The sequence below is a fragment of the Schistocerca americana genome, chromosome 8 (assembly GCF_021461395.2).
Source record: "Schistocerca americana isolate TAMUIC-IGC-003095 chromosome 8, iqSchAmer2.1, whole genome shotgun sequence".
In the NCBI taxonomy this organism is placed as follows: domain Eukaryota; kingdom Metazoa; phylum Arthropoda; class Insecta; order Orthoptera; family Acrididae; genus Schistocerca; species Schistocerca americana.
In genome coordinates this window covers 185,282,659-185,308,667 of record NC_060126.1, presented here as the reverse complement: position 1 = coordinate 185,308,667, position 26,009 = coordinate 185,282,659, and the positions used below count along the sequence as shown (strand labels likewise).

The following is a 26,009-nucleotide window of genomic DNA, read 5'->3' as shown; positions in this document are numbered from 1 at the left end:
CAACCACCAATTTTTGTGCTGTCAAGTAGACATCATCTGTTCAATGTAATTCTTAAAAACTAACTTACTTATCTAGATCTGCCAATATTTTGAGAACTTACAACAGTTACAAATACAGATTTAAGTGTAGCATTATTTCCTTCTTTTGAAATTGTCCCCCTCCCCCCTCTTTTCATTTCAGCTGATCCTGCTGACACCGAATGTTGTCTTCGTCTTGCACCATAATGATGATGTGGTGTATACCACCATATGTGTATGAACAGAACACTGACAATATTTCTTTTGACTCTGTGTAGATGTTTGGAATGTGAGTTGTAGTGACAGACTGTTTATTCCAACTGTTTTCTTTTCCCCTCTGACTTTTTTCATTCAATTGCTTCCTTTTAAATGTGTTCCATTCCACATCTTCCTGATGAGCCCAGCAATCTCAGTCTTCTCTTCTGTATCATGCTTCAAATTGGTTAAACACTCTCGTACAGCTCCTGCCTTGATCTATGTATGCAGATTTCACCTTGTTTCTTCATGTTCCAGATGCCTCTCAAGGTCTTTCATTCCTTATCTTGCAGGAGGATAAGGTTCTCTTGCTTGAGATGGTTGTCTTCATTGCATACAATGCAGATTTCTGATTGTTGACATATGTCTCAGTTTAGTGTTTCTGGACAGGTTTTTCTTTCCATAGGTTGTCTTTGTAACATACCACAGAGTCTCCTGCATTTGGAACCTTTCTATTATGCTCTTGGTGGTCTGTAACTCGACTGTTAAGATTTCCTCAAGATAATGGAAGGTGTTCACTTTCTCCACCATTTGGACTTCAACCTTCCAGTTGATTTCTGCATTTAAGGCCTTGGTCTTATTGTACACCATCTTAAGGCCAACTTTTACGGAAACTACCACAAACCTTACCAGTGCCAGTTTTGCATCTTCTTCATCCTCATGTAGCAATACCATATCATCAGCAAAGGCTAGGCAGTCTGCTGTGACGTTGTTTTTTTTGTGCCCAGTTTGTACCCTTTCAGTATCCATGGTTTTGTGTACCTGTTTCCATTATTGGACCACCTCATCCAGCAGCAAGCTGAACAGAAGCAATGACCACCTATCTCCTTGATGAACTCATTTTAGTTTAAAACTTCCCAAAATGGAGCTTTGTTGTTGACCTGTAGCAGTTGTGCCTTTCCAAGTGTCCCTTACTAATTCATGTTTTACTGTGTCCAGTCCACTAGCACAGAGGACATTCAACAAGACATTCCTGGCTGCAGAATTAAGCTTAGGTTAAGTTCATGAAGGTCACTTCAGTGTTTTTGTCTTTCTTGCGACATTGTTCAAATATCACTTTGAGTCCAAAAATTTATTCAGCACTGTTCCTGCCTTCGAAGAAACCAGCCTGATAGTCTCTAATGCTTGACTTGAGCTACTCTCAGCAACAGTCTAGTGTGTGTCTTTAATCTGATGTTCAGTAGTGAGATACCTCTGTAGCTATCCAGTATCTTTTTGTCACTCTTCTTAAGTGCTGAAATAATGATAGCTTCTTTCCAGTCTTTCAGTATCTTTCTGTTCACTCAAATGTTCATTATTATTTTGTGCATATTGTGTCCACTCGTCAGCCCACTTCATTCAACTTACTGACTGCAGGTACCATCATTGCCTGCAGCCTTATTGTTTTTGATCAAGCTTTAATTGCTTTTACCACTTCCATTTTGATGGATGTATGACCTCTTTTGTTTTTGATGTTGTACTGCAGCATTACTATCTCTGTAGCTAGCTGTTCCAGTTTTCTGTGGATTGTTGAGGTACCTTGCCATTTACTCAAGTAAATCTTTCTGTACTATTTTCAGTTCACCAAGATGCCAATTCACAAAGGACTCTCTTGATTCATTGTTCTTAATCCTGTTCTCCGTCTGCATAAAGAAGACTTATGTCTTTTTTTGAATGCATTATCTGCATACCAACTTTTCATTCTACTTGTTTCTCTTGCCATTTCTTATTATTTTAGTTGTTGATATTCTCATTGTCTCATGTATTTTCAAGTCCTTTTCTTCCTTAGTTGTCTGCCTGTCCTTCTGCCCACTTCTTCTAGACTCTTTTGTCCACCACTCATGTTTTTTCCTCATGTTACTTGAGGCCAGCCATTCCAGTTGCAGTTTTATCATGTCCCTCATTTTTCAAAAATGTTTTTATGTGTAAGGTTCTTTGCAAATTCATCCTTGTGTCTGTTCAAAATTTAGCAAAATTGTTTACACATGAAAGGCTGGATATCAGTGTTCATTGGGTGCAGTATTTCAGCAAGCAGCCGCATTGCCATCATCAGGTGCATTGATGAACTGAGTGTGTAGGAGATGGTGCAGGGTTTTTATCTTGTCCCCTCCTTCCTCCACCCTGATGTTCTGTGTGTGATGTGTGCCCAATATCTCCTCCCTCCTTCCTCCCACTGACGTCATTCCATCCGCAGTTCACATCCAGGGCGTATGTTAGCTGGGAAAAGTTGAGGAATCATGTGTGTAAAAGTTCTTTGTCAGTTCTGTGTGTGTTCATGGTTTTCTTTGTAGAACTCCGAACTTCAGAGAGCAAAAAACCGAATCCTTATAGGATCAATTTGTTCTCCATCTATCTGTCCACCTGTTAAGACCCCTATTTCTCAGAAATAGGCAGAGGTATGAAGTTGAAATTTATGTCAAATACTAAGGTCTATGATCCCTTGGTGGTATAAAAAATTTAAACATCTAAGTCAGTGCACCTTAAAAGATGTGGACATTTATGTCACATATTTTGATGCTTGCAACTGATTCATGAAAACCTCTTGATGAAATATTTATATACATAATGAAGTTTGTTGGCTGGTTGATTTGGGAGAGGGGACCAAACAGCAAGGTCATCAGTCCCATTGGGTTAGGGGAGGATGGGGGAGGAAATTGGCCATGCCCTTCCAAAGGAACCATCCTGGCATTTGCCTGAAGCGATTTAAGGAAGTCACAGGAAACCTAAATCAGGATGCCCAGACACTGGTTTGAACCATTGTTGTTCCGAATGTGAGTCCAGTGTGCTAACCACTGCGTCACCTTACTCAGTAATGAAGTCTAAATGGAACCCTTCAAGCATATATCCTACTCTCACTTGTCTGGTTCTTTTATTTGTATTGGGTGGTTGTTTGTTGTTTTATTAAAATATCATGGTATTCAAATATTGCAGCCTGGCTGGGAACCCAAGAACGTTTCACCAGCACTCTACCCTAGAAAGTCTATAGTCACAAAATTGCTTTGTTTTTCATTAAAATTTTGCTGTTGGACTTATAATTTGTTTGCAGTTATCTCTTGTGTACACTGTAATTGTCGTGTCCTGTGGTCAGCAGGAAAGAACTAACAGTCACTTTGAACACACTTTATTATAAGCAAAAAAAAAAAAAAAAAAAAAAAAAAAATGCCTTCTTGGCATACACTAAGTGTTAAACACAAGAACAAACAGAAAAAACCCCACAACTCTTGTGGTGGTAAACCAGATAAAGAAATAAGACAGTGGAAGAAAATAATGACGAAAATCTACTCTACAAAATATAACATGCTACTACAATGCTACGGCGAGTGAATAAAATGCTAGGGCCAGTGTAAGTACTGGCTGGAGGTGTTCCTAGTGGTTGGTAAATGGTGCCAGTCTGATGGTCTAGGTGTGCTTATAAAGCCAGGTCAGCGGAGTGCTACACGAGTCATATGAGTTCCAACTGGTGGAACACTGTCACATGTTGTTTGGCGAAGTAGTTCCATGTTTGTTTGGTAAGTCTGTTACTGTTTCTGACCACTGCTGGTGTTTCCCTCCACACTTCTGAAATGGGGTCAGCGACCCATCTTGCATCTCAGTTGTGCGGTCCCTCTAAATAAGGGGCTGCTAGGACATTTCTCCTCCCGGGAGAAAAATGCACGGCACCACAAACAGCCATAGAAGTAGGGGTGTTCTGGTCGACATCCATGGGTTTGTGGCCGGCAGGGGCAGGTGGTGGCGACGCAGCACGGGCAGATGGTGGTGTAGACAGTGGCTGAGGCAGAGGCTGAAGCGGAGATTCTGCCACAGGGCGGTTGGTGGTAGGCACTGCCAGCTCCCTCAGGGTGGCGGCGTCCACCAGACAGGGACAGAGCTGGTTGAGGTGCCAGTGGGCAGTGGAACTGCCGGCCCACCAGAGAGATGCCGTCGCCTGGCTGCAGAGGTAGGTGATGACCACAGGTGCGCTGCATGCCTGTGGATGAGAGGTGGTCCTTGCCCAGGCCTCCTGCCCGATACGAAAGGAGTGCAGTGGCATGTGGGGAGGAGGGTGAGAAGCCTCGGAAACCAGGACAGATAATGGAGAACGGAACGGTCGACTGTGAAGTATCTCCATTGGGCTTTTACCGGCAGGGACGGGAGGGGGGGGGGGGGTGGCATAGTATGTAGCCAAAAAATGTAGCACAAGCTCCTCCAGTGGGAGATATCTCCGCAGCTGGGTCATGAATGTCCACACAAAATATTCTGCCCAGCCGTTTGACACAGGGTGAAACAGGGCAGTACAGACAAGGGAAATTCCTTTTGCAGTACAGAATTCCTTAAACTTGCTCAGTGTAAACTGTGGACCATTACCCATAACAATCGTTTTGGGGAGACCCTCGACAGCAAAGAGGCACTGGAGAATTTTGATAGTCTCAGCAGAAGTGGTGTTCATCATGCGGGAAACATAAGGGTATCCCAACCTGGAGTCGATCAGTATGAGCCACTGGGAACCATGAAACGGCCCTCCGAAATCCAAAAGGAGACGTTCACATGGAGCAGCTGCATATGGCCATGAAAAATATTGGCACAGGGGTACTGCCTCATGTGTTTGGCACGTGATGCAGGCTGACATAAGGGAGGCAATGTCTTTGTCCAACCCGCACCCATAAAGGTGTCGGGGGGTCAACTGTTTGGTGAGGACGATGCCCCCATGGCCTGTGTGGAGTAGGTTGAGGACACGACGGCGCAACCCCTGTGGTATGGCCACCTGGGGAACATGGGAATCACTATGCAAAAGGATGATGCCATTGTGGAAAAAGAGGCTGTGCTGATGATCCCAAAAATGCTGGAGCTCTGCATCGCGGACTCTACGACGGTTGGTCGGCCAACCCGCAGCGAATTGGCGGCGGAGAGCTTGCAGTTTCCGATCCTGAGCGGTGGCCCGCCGGACCGCATTGGCATCCAACGGAAACACATCCAGAGCTGCATCCACATCCAGTTCCACATGGAAACAAACCAAGGGGGAGGTGTCAAACACATGGTCCGCTCTGGCAGGCAGCTGGGACAGAAAATCTGGCATTGGCATGCCGTTGATAGGTGTGGTAGACAATATTAAAGTCAAACATTGCCGGGAAGAGCGCCCAGCACTGGAGGCAGCGCACCGTCCGGGTGGGCACTGCAACACCTGGGTGAAACAAAGAAACCAGAAGTTTGTGATCGGTCTGCAGTGTGAAATGACGACCATACGTGAAATCTTAGAATTTTGTCAGAGGGAAAACCAGTGCCAAAACTTCCTTTACAGTTCGACTATATTTGGTTTGGGTGCGAAAGGCAGCAGCCTCTCAACACTGTTGATCTCTTGCGATAGGACCGCACCCAGGCCATAGTCCGAGGCAACGGTGGTGACAATGACAGGCAAGGAAGTATCGTTAGCAGTCAAACAAGGAGGGTGGGAGAGAGCTGACTAGAGACGTGTGAAAGCCTGCTCACATGTCGTGTCCCAAACTCAACGCGTATTCTTGTGCAATAACCCGCTCAGGGGCGTCGAAATCTCGGTGGCGATAATAGTTGATTTGATTGAGGATGGATTGCAGTTGCTTCACATTGGTGGGAGGACGCAGGTTTTGAATCACCTCGACATACTCCTTAGACGCGTGTAGGCCGCGGGCATCAATCGTCAACCCGAGATAGCTGACCTCTCGTGCAAAAAAGGCACACTTTTTCTTCCTGGCAATGCAAGCTAGCCTCAGAAAAACCTCAAACAACTGATCCAGTTTGTCCATGACGTCCACCACGGACAAGCCACTGATGGTGACATCGTCCAGATAATTGGCCGCCCTGGGCACCTGGCTTGTGAAGCATTCCAAATAACGTTGGAAAATGGTGGTGGCACTTGCAATGCCGAACAGGAGGCAGTTGTACCAGTAAAGGCCACATGGGGTATTGATGACTAGGATCTGCTGTGATTCCTCATCCAATGGCAGCTGCAATAAGCATCGTGCAGATCAATTTAGGCAGAAACGGTCAATCCTATAAGATGTGTGAGTATGTCATCCATCGATGGGACTGGATAGGCATCGATGATGGACTGAGAATTGGCCGTGACCTTAAAATCACCACAGATGCGCTAAGCACCAATCGGCTTCTCGACTATCATGATAGATGTCACACAGCGACTGTGCGCGATGGGTGAAAGGATGCTTTTGTCTTGTCAGTGGCGAAGTTCCACCTGGAGCCTGTCTTGGAGAGCAAAGGGGACCAGGCAGAGCCTTAAAAAACGAGGAACAGCAGAGGGAAGAAACTGAAATGCCCTGTGAAACCCTTCACCCCTGTTGTGGAGGATGAGAACAACGTTTCGTATTTTCTGAGCAATGGGGTGAGGAGGGTATCCAGTGAGGGAATCGACACTGCCTGTACTGTATCCTGCTCTGATAAACCCAGACAACTAAAAATGTCCACACCCAGAAGGTTAGTAGCGGTGGGGGATCTGACCACCAAAAACTGAAAGGTGAAGGAATGACCGTTGTAAGAGATTTGCGTGGAAAAAACGCCATCGACTGATATAGAGTAATTACTGAAACTGTGCAGTGGACCTCTGTGGTCGAGCGATTCTAGGCACTTCAGTCTGGAACCACACTGCTGTTACAGTCGCAGGTTCGAATCTTGCCTCGGGCACGGATGTGTGTGACGTCCTTAGGTTAGCTAGGTTTAAGTAGTTCTAAGTCTAGGGGATGATGACCTCAGATGTTAAGTCCCATAGTGCTTAGAGCCATTTGAACCATTTGAAACTATGCAAGGCACTAGTGTATGGGGATAAAGCCGGCAAACCCAAACATTGGTATGTGGCACCATCCACAATAGCAGCGGATGATGCCATGTCAATTTGGAGGACCAATGGAATATGCGCAACCTCCAAGGTAAGGAGAAAACGGGCACCCGACTGGGAAATGATGGAGAATACTTGGCCGTCCATGGAATGCGAGGCTTTCAGGTCCTGAAGTGACGATTCTTGACGAGCCTGTGCGTCCGCAGGAAGCATTGCATCTACACGATGTTTCTGCAAAGCTTGAGACACCATAGTGAGATGGCCCGCTCGGGTGCAAGCATTACATCTTGCTCGGCAGTGGGGGTACTCCGACTGTTGGTAAGTCCGGAAACAGTCCAGACAGGATGGAAGCTGGGTGAAAGACTTCCTGTCAAGGAGTGGACCAATGGATTGACTAGGCTCCTTCTCGGCGCTAGTCAACTGGTGAGCCATGAAAACAGCTGGATCAAGATGCAGTGGTTGTAGTCGGTGAGACTGTTCAAACGCACGAATGATCGGCAGACAGGTGTTGAAGAACGGGTCCTGTAACTTCAAAATGTCAGCCCGAAGACCCTCATCTGGTGCATGAAACACCACAATATCGCGAATCAACAAAGAGGCATAAGACTGCTTGTAGGCAACGTTGGTGCACCAGAATTTACAGTCGGAGGAGAGACCCTGGAGTGTCGTAATCCATTCCCGATAAGTCTGACCTGTAGACTTTTGACAGGAAAAGAAAGTCTGACGGGTGGAAGTGACGTGTATTTGTGTGGCAAACTACTCAGAAAGGCAGCCTTTAATGTGAGTAAATGAGAGGTCTCGAGGGGGCTGCTCCAGATTCAATTGTTGGATTAAACAATACACCTGTGGACTGACTGTTGCTTAAAAAAAAAAAAAAAAAAAAAAAAAAAAAAAAAGGGCTTCGATTTTTGTCATTTATCCCATGTGCCAGTAAATGTTGTTACAACCATACAACATAATTTGACCATGATGAGATTTTCACTCTGCAGCGGAGTGTGTGCTGATATGAAACTTCCTGGTAGATTAAAACTGTGTGCCAGACCGAGACTCGAACTCGGGACCTTTGCCTTTCGAAGGCAAGTGCTCTACCATCTGAGCTACCCAAACATGACTCATGCCCCATCCTCACAGCTTTACTTCTTGTAAATTTTGCAAGTTTTCTTTCCTGTCGAACATCACCTTTTGCTTTTTTATTGCCTCATTTAATTATTACATTTGTCAAAAACACATTTCACCTTATTTGCCGTGGTAAACTACTCATGGGCCTGTGACCCAATTTTTCCTAACTTCACATAGCTGCATAAAATTGTCATGTAGTGATCTAGCAGCCAAAGGCAATGTTGGATGTTATTAGAAATGATGCTAAATGACTGCGATTTCCAAAAGTATTGCTTTGAACTAAATTTTTTCCCGCACCTCCTCGTAAGTTGATACTTACATAAACATAGCTTAGGCAGTGAAACTCATTTTCTTCACAGAAAGGGGCTTTTAAAACTTGTTGCAGCCTGGCTGGTGTGAATAATATTCTAAGCAGTGTTGGATAATAACAGTATGGGAAGAGTGATAAAGGGAAGATAGAGGAAAACTGTATTAAATTGGGATAAAAAGGGATGCAAGACTTGAAGAAAAGGAAAACATATGCTGGAGGCAAATGATTGTCACAACAGTTTCACACAAATAAAGCTAAAAAAATAAGAAGATACAAGGAACTATAAAAGAATAGTGGGGAGTGGAGAGGTAAGGAACCAAAGGTGTGAGGGAGCTACATAAGGAAGATCAATAAATGAATGAAATAAGCTGTAATTTGAAATAAAAAGGTGAAGGCAGAGAAAAATGTAAAGGTCTGAAACTGACAATAGGAGACAGGGAACAAGGATAGGAGAAAAAGAGGGACATATGGAAGTAGTGGCAGGAATCTATGAGACAGAGACAAGAAGGAGACCAGGAATAGGAGAATTGCATGACTTTTAGGACCAGACTCTTGTGTTCTTCTCTCCTAATCTTCTTACCTCCTGACTGTTGTTATGTACTCAGTCATCCTGCTTCAAAGAATACTGTAGACTCAAGTTTATGCAGTCATTTCTGTTTTTATCCAACATACAGCACATTTTCTTGTGAGTGAATAGTGATATATCCTCTCAATCACAGTTTATATCCAATACATGACTTTCTGTCATTGCAGTATGTACTTTTTTTACAGTAAAATGTACTGGTATCGAACGCACCACTTTCTGTTATTGCAATAATATGTATTCCTTCCCACAGGAAAAATGGAAACTAGTACCAGCATTTCTACAAGTCAAAGGACTTGTGAAGGAGCACATAGACTCATTTAATTACTTCATCAATGTGGGGATAAAAAAGATTGTTGAAGCAAATGAGAAAGTATTGAGTGATGCGGACCCCTTGTTTTATGTAAAGTGAGTAAATATTTTTTTATAAATGTCCATGTCATTGTTGATTTAACATTTCTGTTCATTCAGTCACACATTGTGTTCTTTGAATCCCACCATGAAGGAGAGACTATAGAAATGTGGAATAAGTAAAGTTATTCATTAATAAACAGAAGCAGCCTCAGCAGGCTATTTCTACAAAGTGTACTAGCAACAAATTATGACTAATGCTAATCTATGTAAACTGATGAATATGAAAATTATTACTCTATACAGGTATATATATGTACATTAGGAGGAAAAATACTTCAGGAGAAAACACACACACACACACACACACACACACACACACACACACACACACAAAAGTTTGTGTAGTCAGACTGTAAGGGTCATAAGATACTATCATGTAAATAGCTGTTCAATATTACTAATTGTAGTACCAGTACTGTTTATTAAGCCAAGATGCATTATCTTTTATGAAAGTATTCTCTTTTTCTCAGAAAGCAAAATATTTACCATGTATTTTCAGTTCTTTGATGCACAGTATCATGTTCATGTATCAGAGGTAACAACATATGATGATGATGGTGATGATGATGATGATGATGATGAAGAAGAAAAGTGAGGAATGTTGCTTAATAAAACTACAAGAATCTGAAGTAACAATTTTATTTTCTACACTATGTCCCTCTTGTGGTTGTTACAATTTCATTATCTTTATATTGGAAGTGGGGTTTGTTGATACACTTTCTCATCACCAAACCCTAAAAGTAATTTGAAAATAGCTACATTAGCAACAGCATGACATCAAAAGCAAAATTGCACCTAGAATTAAAATATGTAATACATAGTTATTCTGTTGTTTAAAAACTATATATGACCAAAATAACTACATTCTACAATATTGTAATAAAACATATATTGGGATGTAATCATCGTGTTGTACTCTGTCAATAGTGCTATGCGCACGGCCACCTGTAGTAAAACTCAATCACTGTACAGACAATGTAACATGAAAATAGAATTGAGTTTTTATATACAATGAAGATCCCGTACAGAATCAATCATGTACTTAGTTGCAAAGCTAAAAAAATGGAAACCAATACATATCTTAATAAAGTACGTAGTTAATGAGATCATGCAGTGATATATTGCTTTTGATTGTTTTAGCTTTGCAAGTATATACAATATTAGTTCTGTAATATGTCTCCATTGTATAAAAGTACTCGATTCTATTTTCACATTTCACTATTTGTACAGTATTGAGTTTTGCTATAGGTGACTGTGTGCATAGCAGCACTGACATAGAGTACAACATGATTATCACATCAATAAATTAATAATGAAATTGCAGCTAGCAGTAGTGTTAAAAATTATTGTGTTCCTGTTGGTTGTGGTCCTCTCCTTCTATTTAACAAGAATGAATATGCCAAAACTCTTGTGATTAGATTTAGAGCAACGTTCCTTCCTTAAAATACCTATTCATTTTCCCATCTACTTCTCTCTCTTGGGGAAACAACTGCATATAAAGTTGAACAATGGAAATTTGCCTTCTTTAGAAAGGAACACACACACACACACACACACACACACACACACACACACACACACAAAAGAAAGCAAGCATACCTCGTGTGTGTGTGTGTGTGTGTGTGTGTGTGTGTGTGTGTGTGTGTGTGTGTGTGTGTTTTCTTCTTTCTTTTCTGGAAGAGGCTTTGGCCAAAAGTTCAGTGTGTAATAGTCTCTTTGTTGTATGTCTGTGCAACTCGACATGTAATTTTTTTGGTGAGGAGCATCTGAAGTTGTTTCTAGTAGTCTTTCTCTGACTTCAGTTTAATCTGTTGCATATTTGTACATCTAACTTTAGTTTGAATAATATTAACACACACTGAAAATGAAAAAAGTTGTTTGTGTAGGTAAGTCATCATTTTTTGTTACGCATTCTCCATACATGCTCATGTAAGACATAAAATATGAAAATGTTTTGAAGTTGTAGAATGAACAAAGATTTATGAATGTTTAAATGAAAACCAGTAAGTGTTAAACTAGGAAAATTATTTAATGGAATAAAAATGTTACATATTTTATATAGAATTTTAGTCTATCTTTATTGCACTAATGTCAACAAGCATTTAAATCTAATGGAATATTTCTGTAATGACATCAAAGCAATACTCACCCTACGACTTATCTTAGAAGACAGATTGATGAAAGGCAAACCTGTATTTACAACATTTTTGTATGTAGAGGAAGCTCTTGACTTATTGACTGGACTACAATGTTTGAAATTCTGATGGTAGCACGGGTCAAATTCAGGGAGCGAGGGGTCATCTACAGGTTGTACAGAAACCAGACTGTAGTTTTAAAAGTTGAAGTATATTAAAAGGAAAGCAGCTACTGAGAAGGAAGTGATGTGGTTATTCAATTTGTTCATTGAGGGATCTGTGAAGAAAGCTAAGGAGAAATTTGGAAAGGGAATTAAAGTTCAGGAGAGAGAAACTGAAAGTTTCAGGTTTGCCAATGACCTTGTAATGCTATTAGGGAATGCGAAGGACTTGGAAGAGTAGTTAAAATGAAGGGGTATTGTATTGGAAAGAGGTTAGAGACGTTAAAAAACTACAGTCAGGAAATTAGGTTAGGAAATGAATCACTAAAATTAGTAGTTTATCTTTATTATATGGGCACCAAAATAACTGATAGTGACCAGAGTAGGGAGGACATCAAATGTAGGCTATCAATAGCAAGGAATGTGTTTTTGAAATTGAAGCATTTGTTAATTTTACTGTTCAAAAGCCACTTCAGACATTGTATGATGACCTAAATATGGTATTGCTACCTTGAAAAATCTTTTGATATTGAGATACGTGAGAGTCTCACTATAATCTCCACCAATAGACCAAAGCCATTTTTCGCAGCAACAGAACTTGTATCACACAAACATAAAAAAAAGTTTTGCATCAACCTGGTTCCCAGAACTCCTGAATATAGATGTGGATATTGTATCACAGACATAGTCCTTTTGATTGTTCAGAGATATCACTAAACCTGCCCTGCATGCATGAGCAGTGCCTATTAGATGTAGGGGGTCCGAGAATGTATCAATTCCAGTCATTCCACCAGGAAGGAGATACACAGCTCGTGTTCTCTGTAGTTCAACCATGCCTAGATGGTCAATACCCCAGTTCGATCACGTCTGCTTTGTTACTTTGTCCCATGAAGGGCTCTCAACAAGGGAAGTGTCCAGGTGTCTCGGAATGAACCAAAGCGATGTTGTTTGGACATGGAAGAGAGACAGAGAGACAAGAACTGTCAATGACATGCCTCACTCAGGCCGCCCAAGGGCTACTAGTGGAGGTGATGACCACTACTTATGGATTACTGCTTGGAGGAACCCTGACAGCAATGCCACCATGTTGAATTATGCTTTTTGTGCAGCCGCAGGACGTCGTGTTACGACTCAAACTGTGCACAGTGGGCTGCTTGATGTGCAACTCCACTCCTGACATCCATGGCGAGATCCATCTTTGCAACCATGGCACTATGCAGTGCGGTACAAATGAGCCCAGAAACATGCCGAATGGACTGCTCAGGATTGGCATCACATTCTCTTCACCAATGAGTGTCGCATATGCCTTCAACCAGACAATCATCGGAGATGTGTTTGGAGGCAATCCGGTTAGGCTGAACGCCTTGGACACACTGTCTAGCGAGTACAGCAAGGTGGAGGTTCCCTGCTGTTTTGGGGTGGCATTAAGTGGTGCCAGTGTATGCTGCTGGTGACCATGGAAGGCGCCATAATGGCTGTACGATACGTGAATGCCATCCTCTGACCGATAGTGCAACCATATCAGCAGCATATTGGCGAGGCATTTGTCTTCATGGACGACAATTCGCGCCCCCATCATGCACGCCTTGTGAATGACTTCCTTCAGGATAATGACAGTGCTCGACTAGAGTGGCCAGCATGTTCTCCAGACATGAACATGCCTGGGACAGATTGGAAAGGGCTGTTTATGGACGACGTGACCCACCAACCACTCTGAGGGATCTATGCCGAATTGCCATTGAGGAGTGGGACAATCTGGACCGACAGTGCCTTGATGAACTTGTGGGTAGTATGCCACAACGAATACAGGCATGCATCAATGGAAGAGGACGTGCTACTGGGTATTAGAGGTAGTGGTGTGTGTACAGCAATCTGGACCACCACCTCTGAAGGTCTCGCTGTATGGTGGTACAACATGCAATGTGTGGTTGTCATGAGCAATAAAAAGGGTGGAAATGATGTTTATGTTGATATCTATTCAAATTTGCTGTACAGGTTCTGGAACTTTCAGAACTGAGCCAATGCAAAACTTTTTTTGATAGGTGTACAATGAGTTGATGAGGGCACTAAGGATGTTACGTGTACTTAGTTCTACACCAGCATCTTCCAACTTGCCACTGAGAATGCCGATGCCACCAAACCATGTTGCAGTAGTTCCACATTTTGGATGTTATAAACACTTCAAAATACAATTGGGTCTTGTGAAGCATTGGTGAATTTATTTCTCTTTGAGCTGTACAGAGTCTACGCTAAAGAAGAAACATCACAATCTACATCTACATTTATACTCCGCAAGCCACCCAATGGTGTGTGGCGGAGGGCACTTTACGTGCCACTGTCATTACCTCCCTTTCCTGTTCCACTCGCGCATGGTTCGTGGGAAGAACGACAGCCGGAAAGCCTCCGTGCGTGCTCGAATTTCTCTTATTTTAAATTCATGATCTCCTCGGGAGCTATAAGTAGGGGGAAGCAATAATTCGATACCTCATCCAGAAAGGCCCCCTCTTGAAACCTGGACACCAAGCTACACCGCGATGCAGAGCGCCTCTCTTGAAGAGTCTGTCACTTGAGTTTGCTATACATCTCCGTAACACTATCACGCTTACCAAGTAACCCTGTGACGAAACGCGCCACTCTTCTTTGGATCTTCTCTATCTCCTCTGTCAACCTGACCTGGTACAGATCCCACAATGGTGAGCGAGTGTTTTGTAAGCCACCTCCTTTGTTGATGGACTACATTTTCTAAGGACTCTCCTAATGAATCTCAGCCTGGCACCAGCCTTACCAACAATTAATTTTATACGATCATTCCACTTCAAATCGTTCCTACGCATACTCCCAGATATTTTACAGAAGTAACAGCTACCAGTGTTTGTTCCACTATCATATAATCATACAGTAAAGGATCCTTCTTTCTATATATTCGCAATACATTACATTTGTCTATGCTAAGGGTCAGTTGCCACTCCCTGCGCCAAGTGCCTATCAACTGCAGATCCTCCTGCATTTCGCTGCAATTTTCTGATGCTGCAACTTCTCTGTATACTACAGCATCATCCACGAAAAGCCTCATGGAATTTCCGACACTATCTACTGGGTCATTTATATATATTGTGAAAAGCAATGGTTCCATAACACTCCCCTGTGGTATGCTATGTTGTGTTTGCTAGAAACTCTTCAATCCAGCCACACAGCTGGTCTGATATTCCGTAGGCTTTTACTTTGTTTATCAGGCGACAGTGCGGAACTGTATCAAACGCCTTCCGGAAGTGAAGGAAAATGGATCTATCTGGGAGCCTGTATCTAATATTTTCTGGGTCTCATGAACAAATAAAGTGAGTTGGGTCTAACACGATCGCTGTTTCCAAAATCCATGTTGATTCCTAGAGAGTAGATTCTGGGTTTCCAGAAATGACATGATACGCGAGCAAAAAACATGTTCTAAAATTCTACAACAGATCAATGTCAGAGATATAGGCCTATAGTTTTGAGCATCTGCTCAATGACCCTTCTTGAAAACTGGGACTACCTGTGCTCTTTTCCAATCATTTGGAACCTTCTGTTCCTCTAGAGACTTGCGGTACACGGCTGTTAGAAGGGGGGGCAAGTTCTTTCGCGTACTCTGTGTAGAATCGAATTGGTATCCCGTCAAGTCCAGTGGACTTTCCTCTGTTGAGTGATTTCAGTTGCTTTTCTATTCCTTGGACACTTATTTCGATGTCAGCCATTTTTTCGTTCGTGCGAGAATTTAGAGAAGGAACTGCAATGCGGTCTTCCTCTGTGAAACAGCTCTGGAAAAAGGTGTTTAGTATTTCAGCTTTACGCGTGTCATCCTCTGTTTCAATGCCACCATCATCCCAGAGTGTCTGGATATGCTGTTTCGATCCACTTACTGATTTAACGAGAACTTCCTAGGATTTTCTGTCAAGTCGGTACATAGAATTTTACTTTCCAATTCACTGAATGCTTTACGCATAGCCCTCCTTACGCTAACTTTGACATCGTTTGGGTTCTGTTTGTCTCAGAGGTTTTGGCTGCGTTTAAATTTGCAGTGAAGCTCTCTTTGCTTTCGCAGTAGTTTCCTAACTTTGCTGTTGAACCACAGTGGGTTTTTCCCGTCCCTCACAGTTTTACTCAGCACATACCTGTCTAAAACGCATTTTATGATTGCCTTGAACATTGTCAGTGTCGGAACAGAAATTTTTGTTTTGATCTGTTAGGTAGTCTGAAATCTGCCTCCTGTTACTCTTGCTAAACAGAAAAAACTTCCTCCCTTTTTTTATATTCCTATTTACTTCCATATTCAGGGATGCTGCAATGGTCTTATGATCACTGATTCCCTGTACTGCACTTGCAGAGTCGAAAAGTTCGGGTCTGTTTGTTATCAGTAGGTCCAAGATGTTATCTCCACGAGTCGGTTCTCTGTTTAATTGCTCGAGGTAATGTTCGGATAGTGCACTCAGTATAATGTCACTCGATGCTCTGTCCCTACCACCCGCCCTAAACATCTGAGTGTCCCAGTCTATATCAGGTAAATTGAAATCTCCACCTGAGACTATAACACGCTGGGGAAATGTATGTGAAATGTATTCCAGATTTTCTCTCAGTTGTTCTGCCACTAATGCTGCTGAGTTGGGAGGTCGGTAAAAGGAGCCAATTATTAACCTAGCTCGGTTGTTGAGTATAACCTCCACCCATAATAATTCACAGGAACCATCCACTTCTATTTCACTACAGGATGAACTACTGCTAACAGCGACAAACACGCCACCACCGGTTGCATGCAATCTATCCTTTCTAAACACCGTCTGTGCCTTTGTAAACATTTCGGCAGAATTTATCTCTGGCTTCAGCCAGCTTTCTGTACCTATAACGATTTCAGCTTCGGTGCTTTTTATCAGCGCTTGAAGTTCCGGCACTTTACCAACGCAGCTTCAACAGTTTACAATTACAATACCGATTGCTGCTTGGTCCCCACCTGTCCTGACTTTACCCCGCACCCTTTGAGGCTGTTGCCCTTTCTGTACTTGCCTGAGGCCATCTAACCTAAAAAACCGCCCAGTCCATGCCACACAGCCCCTGCTACCCGTGTAGCCGACTGCTGGGTGTAGTTGACTCGTGACCTATCCAGCGGAACCCAAAACCCCACCACCCTATGGCGCAAGTCGAGGAATCTGCAGCCCACATGGTCACAGAACCGTGTCAGCCTCTGATTCCGACCCCCCCCCCCCCCCACTCGGCTTTGTACCAAAGGTCCGCAGTTAGTCCTGTTGACGATGCTGCAGATGGTGAGCTCTGCTTTCATCCCGCTAGCGTGACTGGCAGTCTTCACCAAATCAGATAGCCGCCAGAAGGCAGAGAGGATTTCCTCCGATCCGTAAAGGACCCTTTCCACATCTGGAATGACTCCCCCTGGTATGCACACGGAGTACACATTGGTTTTCTTCCACTGCCTTCCACCCATATCCCTAAGGGGCCCCATTATGCACCTGACGTTCGAGCTCCCAACTACCAGTAAGCCCACCTTCTGCGACCGCCCGGATCTTGCAGACTGAGGGGCAACCTCTGGAACAGGAGAAGCAGCCATATCTGGCCAAAGATGAGTATCAGCCGGAGACAGAGCCTGAAACCTGTTCATCAGACAAACCAGAGAGGCCTTCCATTCAGCCCTCCGGAATGTTTTTCGCCCCCTGCCACACCTCGAGATGACCTCCCACTCCACCACGGGTGAGGGGTCAGCCTCAATGTGGACAGTATCCTGGGTAGCCACAGCCGTAGTCCGATCGGGGGATGCGTGGGACGAGCTGGCCGTCCCCGACAAACCCCTGTCCTAACCCCCACAGTGATGCCCATTGGCAACAGCCTCAAGCTGTGTGACCGAAGCCAACACTGCCTGAGGCTGGGAGCGAAGGGATGCCAACGCAGCCCGCATCCGAACACAGCAGTCGGAGTCCCTATCCATGCTAAATACTGTTGTGCAAAGAACCTCTAAACTAATCTACAGAGAATGCAAACAATTTGACACAAAATTTAAATGGTTATTAAAATACAAGATTGCCTAGTAAATGCAGTAATGCTGCTACTTGCGCACTGCTGACACACTGCTCGGTGGCAGAAGGAGACTACGTGATTTTACACTATTCAGGTACTAAAACGCGATGCTACACCTCTCAAATACTATAATACGCCCGAAATTTATGAATCAAACAATGCAAGTACCCAAAAACAAGCAAAGAAATTAAGAATTAAACTATGTAACAAATAAGTGAGCTAAGAGTATACGACTTGCTGCTGGCAGCTGCTTATCCTACGGCGGCAGGGAGCACACTGGATGAACTGTGTATCTTTTTAGAGAGTAATTATCAGTAATGGTTATTTGCTTTTGATGTCAGTATGTTTTATTGTACTTAAATAAAAATTAATTTACTACAAAATTATCCATGCAAAACTAACATCGGATAAGTCTCAGTGCCAGTAAGAAAACAATCCTTGAAGTAAAAATAAACAATTGATCCAGAGCCTGATTTGCCATGGCTACCTTTTTATAGCTTGTTTTGCAAGTAAGTTCAGTTCCAGGAAAATTTAAGATCTAAATTCTGCATTACATTAGGTAAAGAAATAGGTAAACAGCAAGTAATGATGTGTGGGGCCTTGAGTTAGATCCAGTGTGATAGTAGTGAGTCGTGTCCATTCTAAAAGAACTAAATGCATACTGCAACTGAGGTTAGTTTGTGTTTTTTTGGCTGTATATGTATATTAAACTGCAGTAATGTTATGGACAAAAAAAAAAAAAAAAAAAACTTGGGTTGTAAAGAAATACCAGGAATATGTATTTATGTTTGGATCATTAATTACTGTTTACCCATTAAATAGATAAAGGCAATAATTTGAGAGATATTACGGTATGTTAGAAAAATTCCATAGTTTTTCTTGCAATACTTGCTGTTATAATCGTTGCTTTTGGTTTACAACTTAGTAATTAAAACCATGGATTACAGAAATTAAATATTTATGTTTACTTAGAGTGATGTATATCTTGGATTTAACAGCCAAGGTTATGTGGAAATGTTAAAGAACTTCATGTGATGCAAGGTTGCATTAAACGATACATAAAATGGGACAGTATTTTGTAATGATAAAGATATGCCATGAATTCTACTTCTTGTGATGCCTGCCATCCTTTTGTATTTCTAGGAAAAGATTTAAACATGTGTGGACAAAAAAATTGATTTGTAAAATTAAATTGTGCCATATTGCACTATTTGACTAATAAAGCAGACTATTTTGTTTATCACACAATTCTTTTTAGAACCTGTATGTACATGAATATGTAAGCAGTTGTAATTAAATATTGCAACATTGCAGTTTTGTTCAGCAATTGCTTGTTTCAAGTGAAGTAATTCTCTTGGATGGCACCTTTATTCAGAACTAATTTTAATTGTTGACCACAAATTTGTGTACTACTTAGCTCAAAATTTGAAATTTAAAACTGTCATTTATGGAGAATATGCTGAAATGTATGAGTTCATAATCAGATTTTGAATGAGGGATGAGGGAGTACATTTTTTGTATTAATTTCCAGGTAATTCATGTTATACTTTAGTAGTAAGTAATTGTGTACTTTGTGTTCCTCTATAGCCACAAGTTTCTGACTAGTTGCTTCCTATAAAACTTAAAATTTCCACAGTCCCCTTCCACCACCATTTTGTTTATTAAAGGAAAACTACTGTGAATTGTTTTAAGATATATTGTCTTTAATTATTCCATGTTTCCTGTGTTCATATTCCACTTTTTATGCTTGATGGTTAGGTAGCTTTCACCATTTCCATACGGTTTAACATATTGAATTCTCACTTCTGCCTGGAGATTTTTAATATCATCTCTGTGTGAACTCAACACTGAATAAATGTGTTTATATATTTTCCTTTCATTGCATTTGTAATGTGAACAATGGCATAATACCTTTGTAGCTTATGATGAGCTTTCTTTTTCTTTCTGTAATGATGCAGGTACCTGAATGTAACAGTCGGTACACCTGATGTTGAAGAAGGTTTCAATATTTCCAAGGGTACAACACCTCATGAGTGCAGGCTACGTGACATGACATATTCAGCTCCAATAACTGTAGATATTGAATATACAAGAGGTAATCAAAGAGTTGTTCGAAATGGGCTCCTCATAGGCAGGTATGGAAATTTTGTGATGTTAAAAAGTTAAGACCAGTGTTAAATGATGTAATTATAGTTGAGATAACACTTGAAAGTTCTAGAATGCAAATAATGGAAAGAATAAAGTTAATTACTCAATGTATGTTGGAGGTGTTGGATGGTAAACAAGACAGAAAATGTTACATAATTTTTGGATGATGTCCATCTTTAGAGCTGTTGAACACAGCGCGCGCGCGCCCGCACACACACACACACACACACACACACACACACACACACACACACACACACACACATATGTACAGACACATTATTCCAACCAATTACATTGTTTCCCCAGGGGCCTCACAGTTCAGTTCGTATGTGGCACACACAAGGTCCCAAGCTATTGCTTGCTTCCCGGGCTCCATTTCTTCCTCACTCCTTCCCCGTTGTCCCCTCCTTCTCTATTGATGTTCTTATTTCTGTTGATCTGGCTGTCCACCTGGTTTCCTATATTCCTTGCGGTTTTGTTCCTTTTGTCTGTTTTCTTTCATCATTTTTGGTGTTTTTAACACCCCTTTTGGATTGACCTCCACTACTAAATTTTCTGTCTTTAGTGTGAGCCATTTGGGGAAGAACTCCCTCTTGAGTGTGTAAGGTGTGGATTCCCCCCCCCCCCCCCCCCCCCCCCCCGTCCCCCCTTCTTTACCCTCTTCCTTCCCCACCATAGCCCCCTCTGCCCCATTCGGTCACGAGCACGTGTAGCCAGTTCGTGTGGTGCAGTTACGTACCCATCTGTCTGAGCCCCCTGACAACACAGGGATCACACTACTGATACTTGAGCTGTTGCCTCCCCATATATGCCTTGGAGTGGTTGCTTGTCATCCTGGAGCATTGGAACTCCTGGCCATGGCTGCTGTACTAGATGGCTCTTCTTGTGGTTGTGTGGCGCCCACAGGGAGACTCCCTGATTGTAGTGGGTGGTATTGAGGTGGATGCCTGGCGCACGGAGCGTGTCAAGCTGCAAAAATCTGTCCGTTTCAAAATGGCCATCTCTTTGAGTGGTAATAGAGCGTTGAATGCTTCTTCGTATGAATCTGCAGGCTTTCCTTCCCTGGCTACAGCCTGAGAGGAGGTCCAGGCTCGTCGTCTTGTCTGTACTGGAACGGACAGAGACACATCCACCACCAGAAAGCTGTAATTTTTTGTGGTGAATATCGAGGACAAGTTGGTAAAGTGGAGTCTCACAGTGAAATATGGTGATCAAAGCTTCTTCTGCAGCCCAGTCTGCAGTTCTTTGTGCTTATGATCATTTTGATGATGTTCCAGTATCTATTACCCCTCACTAGTCTCTGGATATGGCCCAGGGAGTGATGTGTCATGGGGATCTCATCATACAAACTGATGAGGAACTCCAGTCTAAACTGGAATGATGCTGCTTTAATTTTGTTTGACCTGTGTAGATGGGTCGTAAAGACAACCACACAGATACTGGTGCCTTTATTCGTCCCCCAGAGGAGTTCAGGGTTCTGTGTTAACAAGGTGATGTGAAGTCGTACATCCCATCACCCATGAAGTGATAACGGTGCTTGCATATTGGACATATATCTTCCCACCCACCATATGATGGACCATCTGTGTAGTGGTTGTTTTCTGCCATCTTTGTGTGTAAATTGTCATGACTGCCACTCTCCACATTCGCCAGATTTCCCAGCTTACAACAAAGAAAAGAAGGCCCAAGAGTATAAGTCCCTGCACAGTCTTATCTTATGCCTAGGCTCACCAAAAATATGACCAACTCCACCCAGTATTGATGTCTTCTACTGTTGCCTGTTACATCCTTTCCCCATCCTACCTCTTTCTTCCACCATTCCCGGCCCCCTCTCTGTCCCCCGCAGATCCCACGCTCTCACCTCCAGGCGCTGCTCCCTTCACCAGCTAAAGAAGTGTTCTCCTTCTTCGGCACTTGCTAGTGATGGGGCTTCTTTTCTGGAACAGTGTGTATATGACCTGGGCCAACCGGATAAAACCCGGGAATTTTTTCATCCAGGAGAAAACTGGGAAAAACACGGGAATTTTACAGAATTCAGGGAATTTTTCATTGTTTTTGCTTTCAGTGAAATTTTTATAATTTTGACTGTTAAGAATTGATTCTCTAGCAAAGAATGCTACTGTATCCTGCTACTGGAGAATGATACTGAAGCAATAAAAAATAAATGAGAGGAAAAAAAAACTTAAGTGACAAAGGAAATGCGCCATTTACAACAAAACACCTTGCACGCATAAACATCTACAAACAACAAAAATGTGTCAAAGGCCTTTGGGTGAAGACTTTGTAATACTTCGTAACAATAAATTGCTTTCTATGAGTGTGACGTCACAACTGTTTACATTAGGTTCATTTGACCAGTTGCCAGTGGGCTCATGCGCATGCACAGTTGACTCACGTGTGAACAGTACCTTCTCCTGCTTCCCGCTGCTTGAAGTATGGCTGTTAGCTGTATCGGCAGTAGTAGCAAGCACCCGGATGCTAATAGCATTAACTGATTTTGCTGTTTCCTCTTCGTTTACAGCTCCCACGTCAAATGAAAACAAAATGGATTTTTGGGGCTGGGAACAGATTCCTGCAGCCAGGAGCTGTCAAGCAAATTATAATAAATTTGCATAATTATGGATGTCAAAAATATATTATTAGTTTCAGTTTTCTGATTTTATTTTATTTTCAGGTTATTAGCTGTCAAGCATTAATTGCCTTGCAGAACAGTGATGTTATTTTTGTCAGTTTGCTAAAGAAATTTGGCTTCCGCTGAGGCAATCAGTTTATTTGAAACAAAGTGTTTCGTTCCACAGTATTGGCTAGTTCCAACTATTTGCTGAATTTCAAGTGCACGTTTTCATCTTCTGCCATGTATGGCATTATGCCATAATAAAGAACCAAATATAAGATACTACAGTACTGGTACTCGAAGAAAATTTACATCCCGAAAACCTCACTGAAAAGTTTAATGTCAGGTGGGATGTGCTTCATCGTGAATCTGGAAAAAATCAATGTGCACTTCAAGCTGAATTATGCATTTCAGTATGGTTTATGAAATTCTGATGCTCTTGGAGCATCCTCTGATTCTGATGTCCTGTTTCTTTTATGGCGTAATGTAAGTTCACTTAATGCTTTGTACATACGACCTTGCAGGCTTCCCACACCATTGCAGCTGCACACACACAATAACACCTGTTTTCTGGCGCTCTCTGGCAACTGCTAATGCAAACCTTTTTCTAACAGTCTCGGGATAGTATTGTGAATGGTGGTTCGAAAAGTGTTACTTTCAAAGTAAATTTCTTTATATGCAAGATGAATTATGTTACATATGAAAAAGTGGGATGAATTTCTTAAATCACAGAGCATTTAAAACAGAACACTTTGAGGACCAGCCAGTTACAAGAATTTTGAGACCAGAAGACCAGACATTTATGTCACTATTTTAAATTTCTAATGTATCTTAAAAAAAAAGATCAATATTACATGTGAAAGCTTAGCTTATCTTGTAGCTTATTAATCTTAGAGACCGATATGTACGTGAAAGCTTATCTTTTCTTGTAGCTATAGTATGTATATTAATGTAAACCATTAACTTTGCCTCTTTGTGTTTTTGCGTTACGTAACAGTGATCTTGCTATTGGCTGATTGTAAAACGTGTCCTATGCTCTGAATATCTGCTGTCATCGGCTGGCAAGATCACGTGACATGAGATATGACTGGCTTACAAAAGGACCTCGCAATCTCGATTTCAACACTCTAGAAACTAACGTACTGTGTTCAGTGCAATTCGAATTTGTACTTTCGTAATATGGAAATATGCAGCGTATATGTTGCTGCACATCAAAAGTCTTTCCAAAACTTCTCTCTCCCGTTTCTGTTTTTTTAACCTGGGTAGTTCTACACCAGTGTATAAATCGTTAACCATTCAAAGGATTGATAAGTTTTACAGTTCCAAAGGAAAAATCTACAGAAAACCTACTGTCACTTAGCACGGAAAAAGTGTATTTTCACCTGGGAAAAAATATATTTTTTAAAAGGGATTCCAGGAAAAATCTGGAATTTTTTTCATTGTCCATGTATACATCCTGGGTAACCCTTCCCCTGGTGTCTCTCAGGCCAGAGGCCTGCTACCACTCAGCCACTGGATGTGTGCTGCAAGGTCATCTGCTCTCTTTCAGTTCCGGGTCTTGGAGATGTCTGCTGTCCCTCTGTGCCCTGCCCTCATCAGCCTCTGAAAGAGAGGAAGAAGAAACATAAGTCCCAGGACAAGGGACCACAGTGCCCCTGGAGCTACCATCTCTCCCTTCGCAACACGAGTCTGACATATTATTTATGGATGTCGCTCCATCCTTATCAATGACAACCACTGACCCAATGGCATGACCTCCGTTTGTCCTCTTTGTCTAATCTGGACTCCCGCCACACAATAATCCAGTGGATTTGCAATGAATATTACTGTCACCTACTGGAAATACAACAACTTGTTTCCTCCTATTGTGCATTCTGTCTTGCTCTTCAAGAAACGCACTTCCATGATGACTACTCTCCAAAGTTACATGGTTGTTTGGCATTCTATCAGAACCATACTGACCCCAAGGTAGCATCTGGAAGGAACTGCACTTTGTTTCACACTGATGTCATTGGTGACTGGATCCCCCTTCTTACCAACCTGAAAGCAGTATTGGTACGAGTGCGAACGATCCCAACAATCATCATTTACCATGTCTACCTCCCTCCCTGTAGGCCACTTCCTTATGGTGGACTGCCTACCTTAATACAGCAACTCCTGCCCCCATGTCTCCTCCTCAGAGACTTTAATGCTCCCCACCCCCTGTGGAGGGTAGCGGTCTTCTAACTGAACCAACTTATTACACACTTTGATTTGTATGCTCTCAGTGACGGTTCCCTTATTTACTTCAGTGCCACTCATTGCACCTTTTCTGCTATTGATCTCACGATGCCTTCCTCTGCTCTCATAGTTTCCCTACATTGTTCACCCATGACGATCTTTGTGACAGTGACTACTTTACAGTGATTCTATCCTTCCCCTACCACTGCCAGGCAGAGAGAGAGGCATTCTGCAGAGTCAATTGGCCTTCATACATGTCTGCTATGCACTTCTATACCCCTCTCTGTGGGTGTGCAAGATATCTCTGACATCGTTCTTCATTTTGCTGGCACTGCTGTCCCCCTATTCACAGACCCCCTCATCATCGACTGGTACTGTGGTGGACCAAGGACGTAGATGGGCGTTGCAGTGATTTAAATGATGCCCTCTAAAGACCAACTTTATTGTTTTTAAACCTTTGCATACTAAGGCTCGCTACCTTATTAAGCAGAGTAAAAAGGAATGCTGGGAGCAGTATGTCTCCTCCCTGGGGATGTATACCTCTTTATCGCAGGTTTAGTCCAAGCGCCATAGTCTTCTGGGCTGGCAGCAACAATCAACTGTCCTGGGTCTTATCTTACAGGGTGCTCTGTGCACTGTGATATATCGATCCTTGCAGAACTCCTCCCGACACACTATGGGACAGCATCAACATCCTCTTCCTATCCTGCTACCTTTCTCTGGCAGAAACAAGGAGTTGAAGAAACCCCCCTCTGTCTTAACCCCCACCAAACTGAAGCCTATAAGAACCCTTCACTGAATGGGAACTTTTGCAGGCTCTACCTCTTCACATGACATGGCCTCAGGCGCCACAGTCAGATGACCCAACTCTTGGATGTTACCTAGAGACAACATCTAGTCAGGGCCTTCAATGCATTTGACTCACGGGTGCCTTCCCCTCGCAATGCCAAGACAGCATAGCTACTCTCATCCTTAAGCCTGGGATGAAACCAAATGTCTCTCGACAGCTGCCAAGTGATTAGCCTGAGCAACTGCTCAAGACGATGATTTATTTTCCGATTACTTTGGATATTTGAATCTTGGGGCCTTTTGTCTCCGTATCAATGTCGCTTCTGGGAAGGATGATCTACAACTGACCATTTACTCAGATAGGAAACAGCAATGCGACAAGCTTTTACTGACTGCTGATGCCTTGTCGCA

At 42.5% G+C, this 26,009-nt stretch overlaps 1 protein-coding gene across 1 annotated transcript in view; it reads left to right on the top strand.

The window, feature by feature from the left end:
* The window catches only part of LOC124545165 (DNA-directed RNA polymerase III subunit RPC2), a 192,022-nt gene that overhangs the window by 8,664 nt on the left and 157,349 nt on the right, over window positions 1-26,009 (top strand). Inside the window, exons 2-3 of the mRNA XM_047124000.1 lie at window positions 9,317-9,471; window positions 19,783-19,959. Coding sequence (XP_046979956.1) covers window positions 9,317-9,471; window positions 19,783-19,959 — 332 coding nt within the window. The remainder of the gene's footprint in view (window positions 1-9,316; window positions 9,472-19,782; window positions 19,960-26,009) is intronic.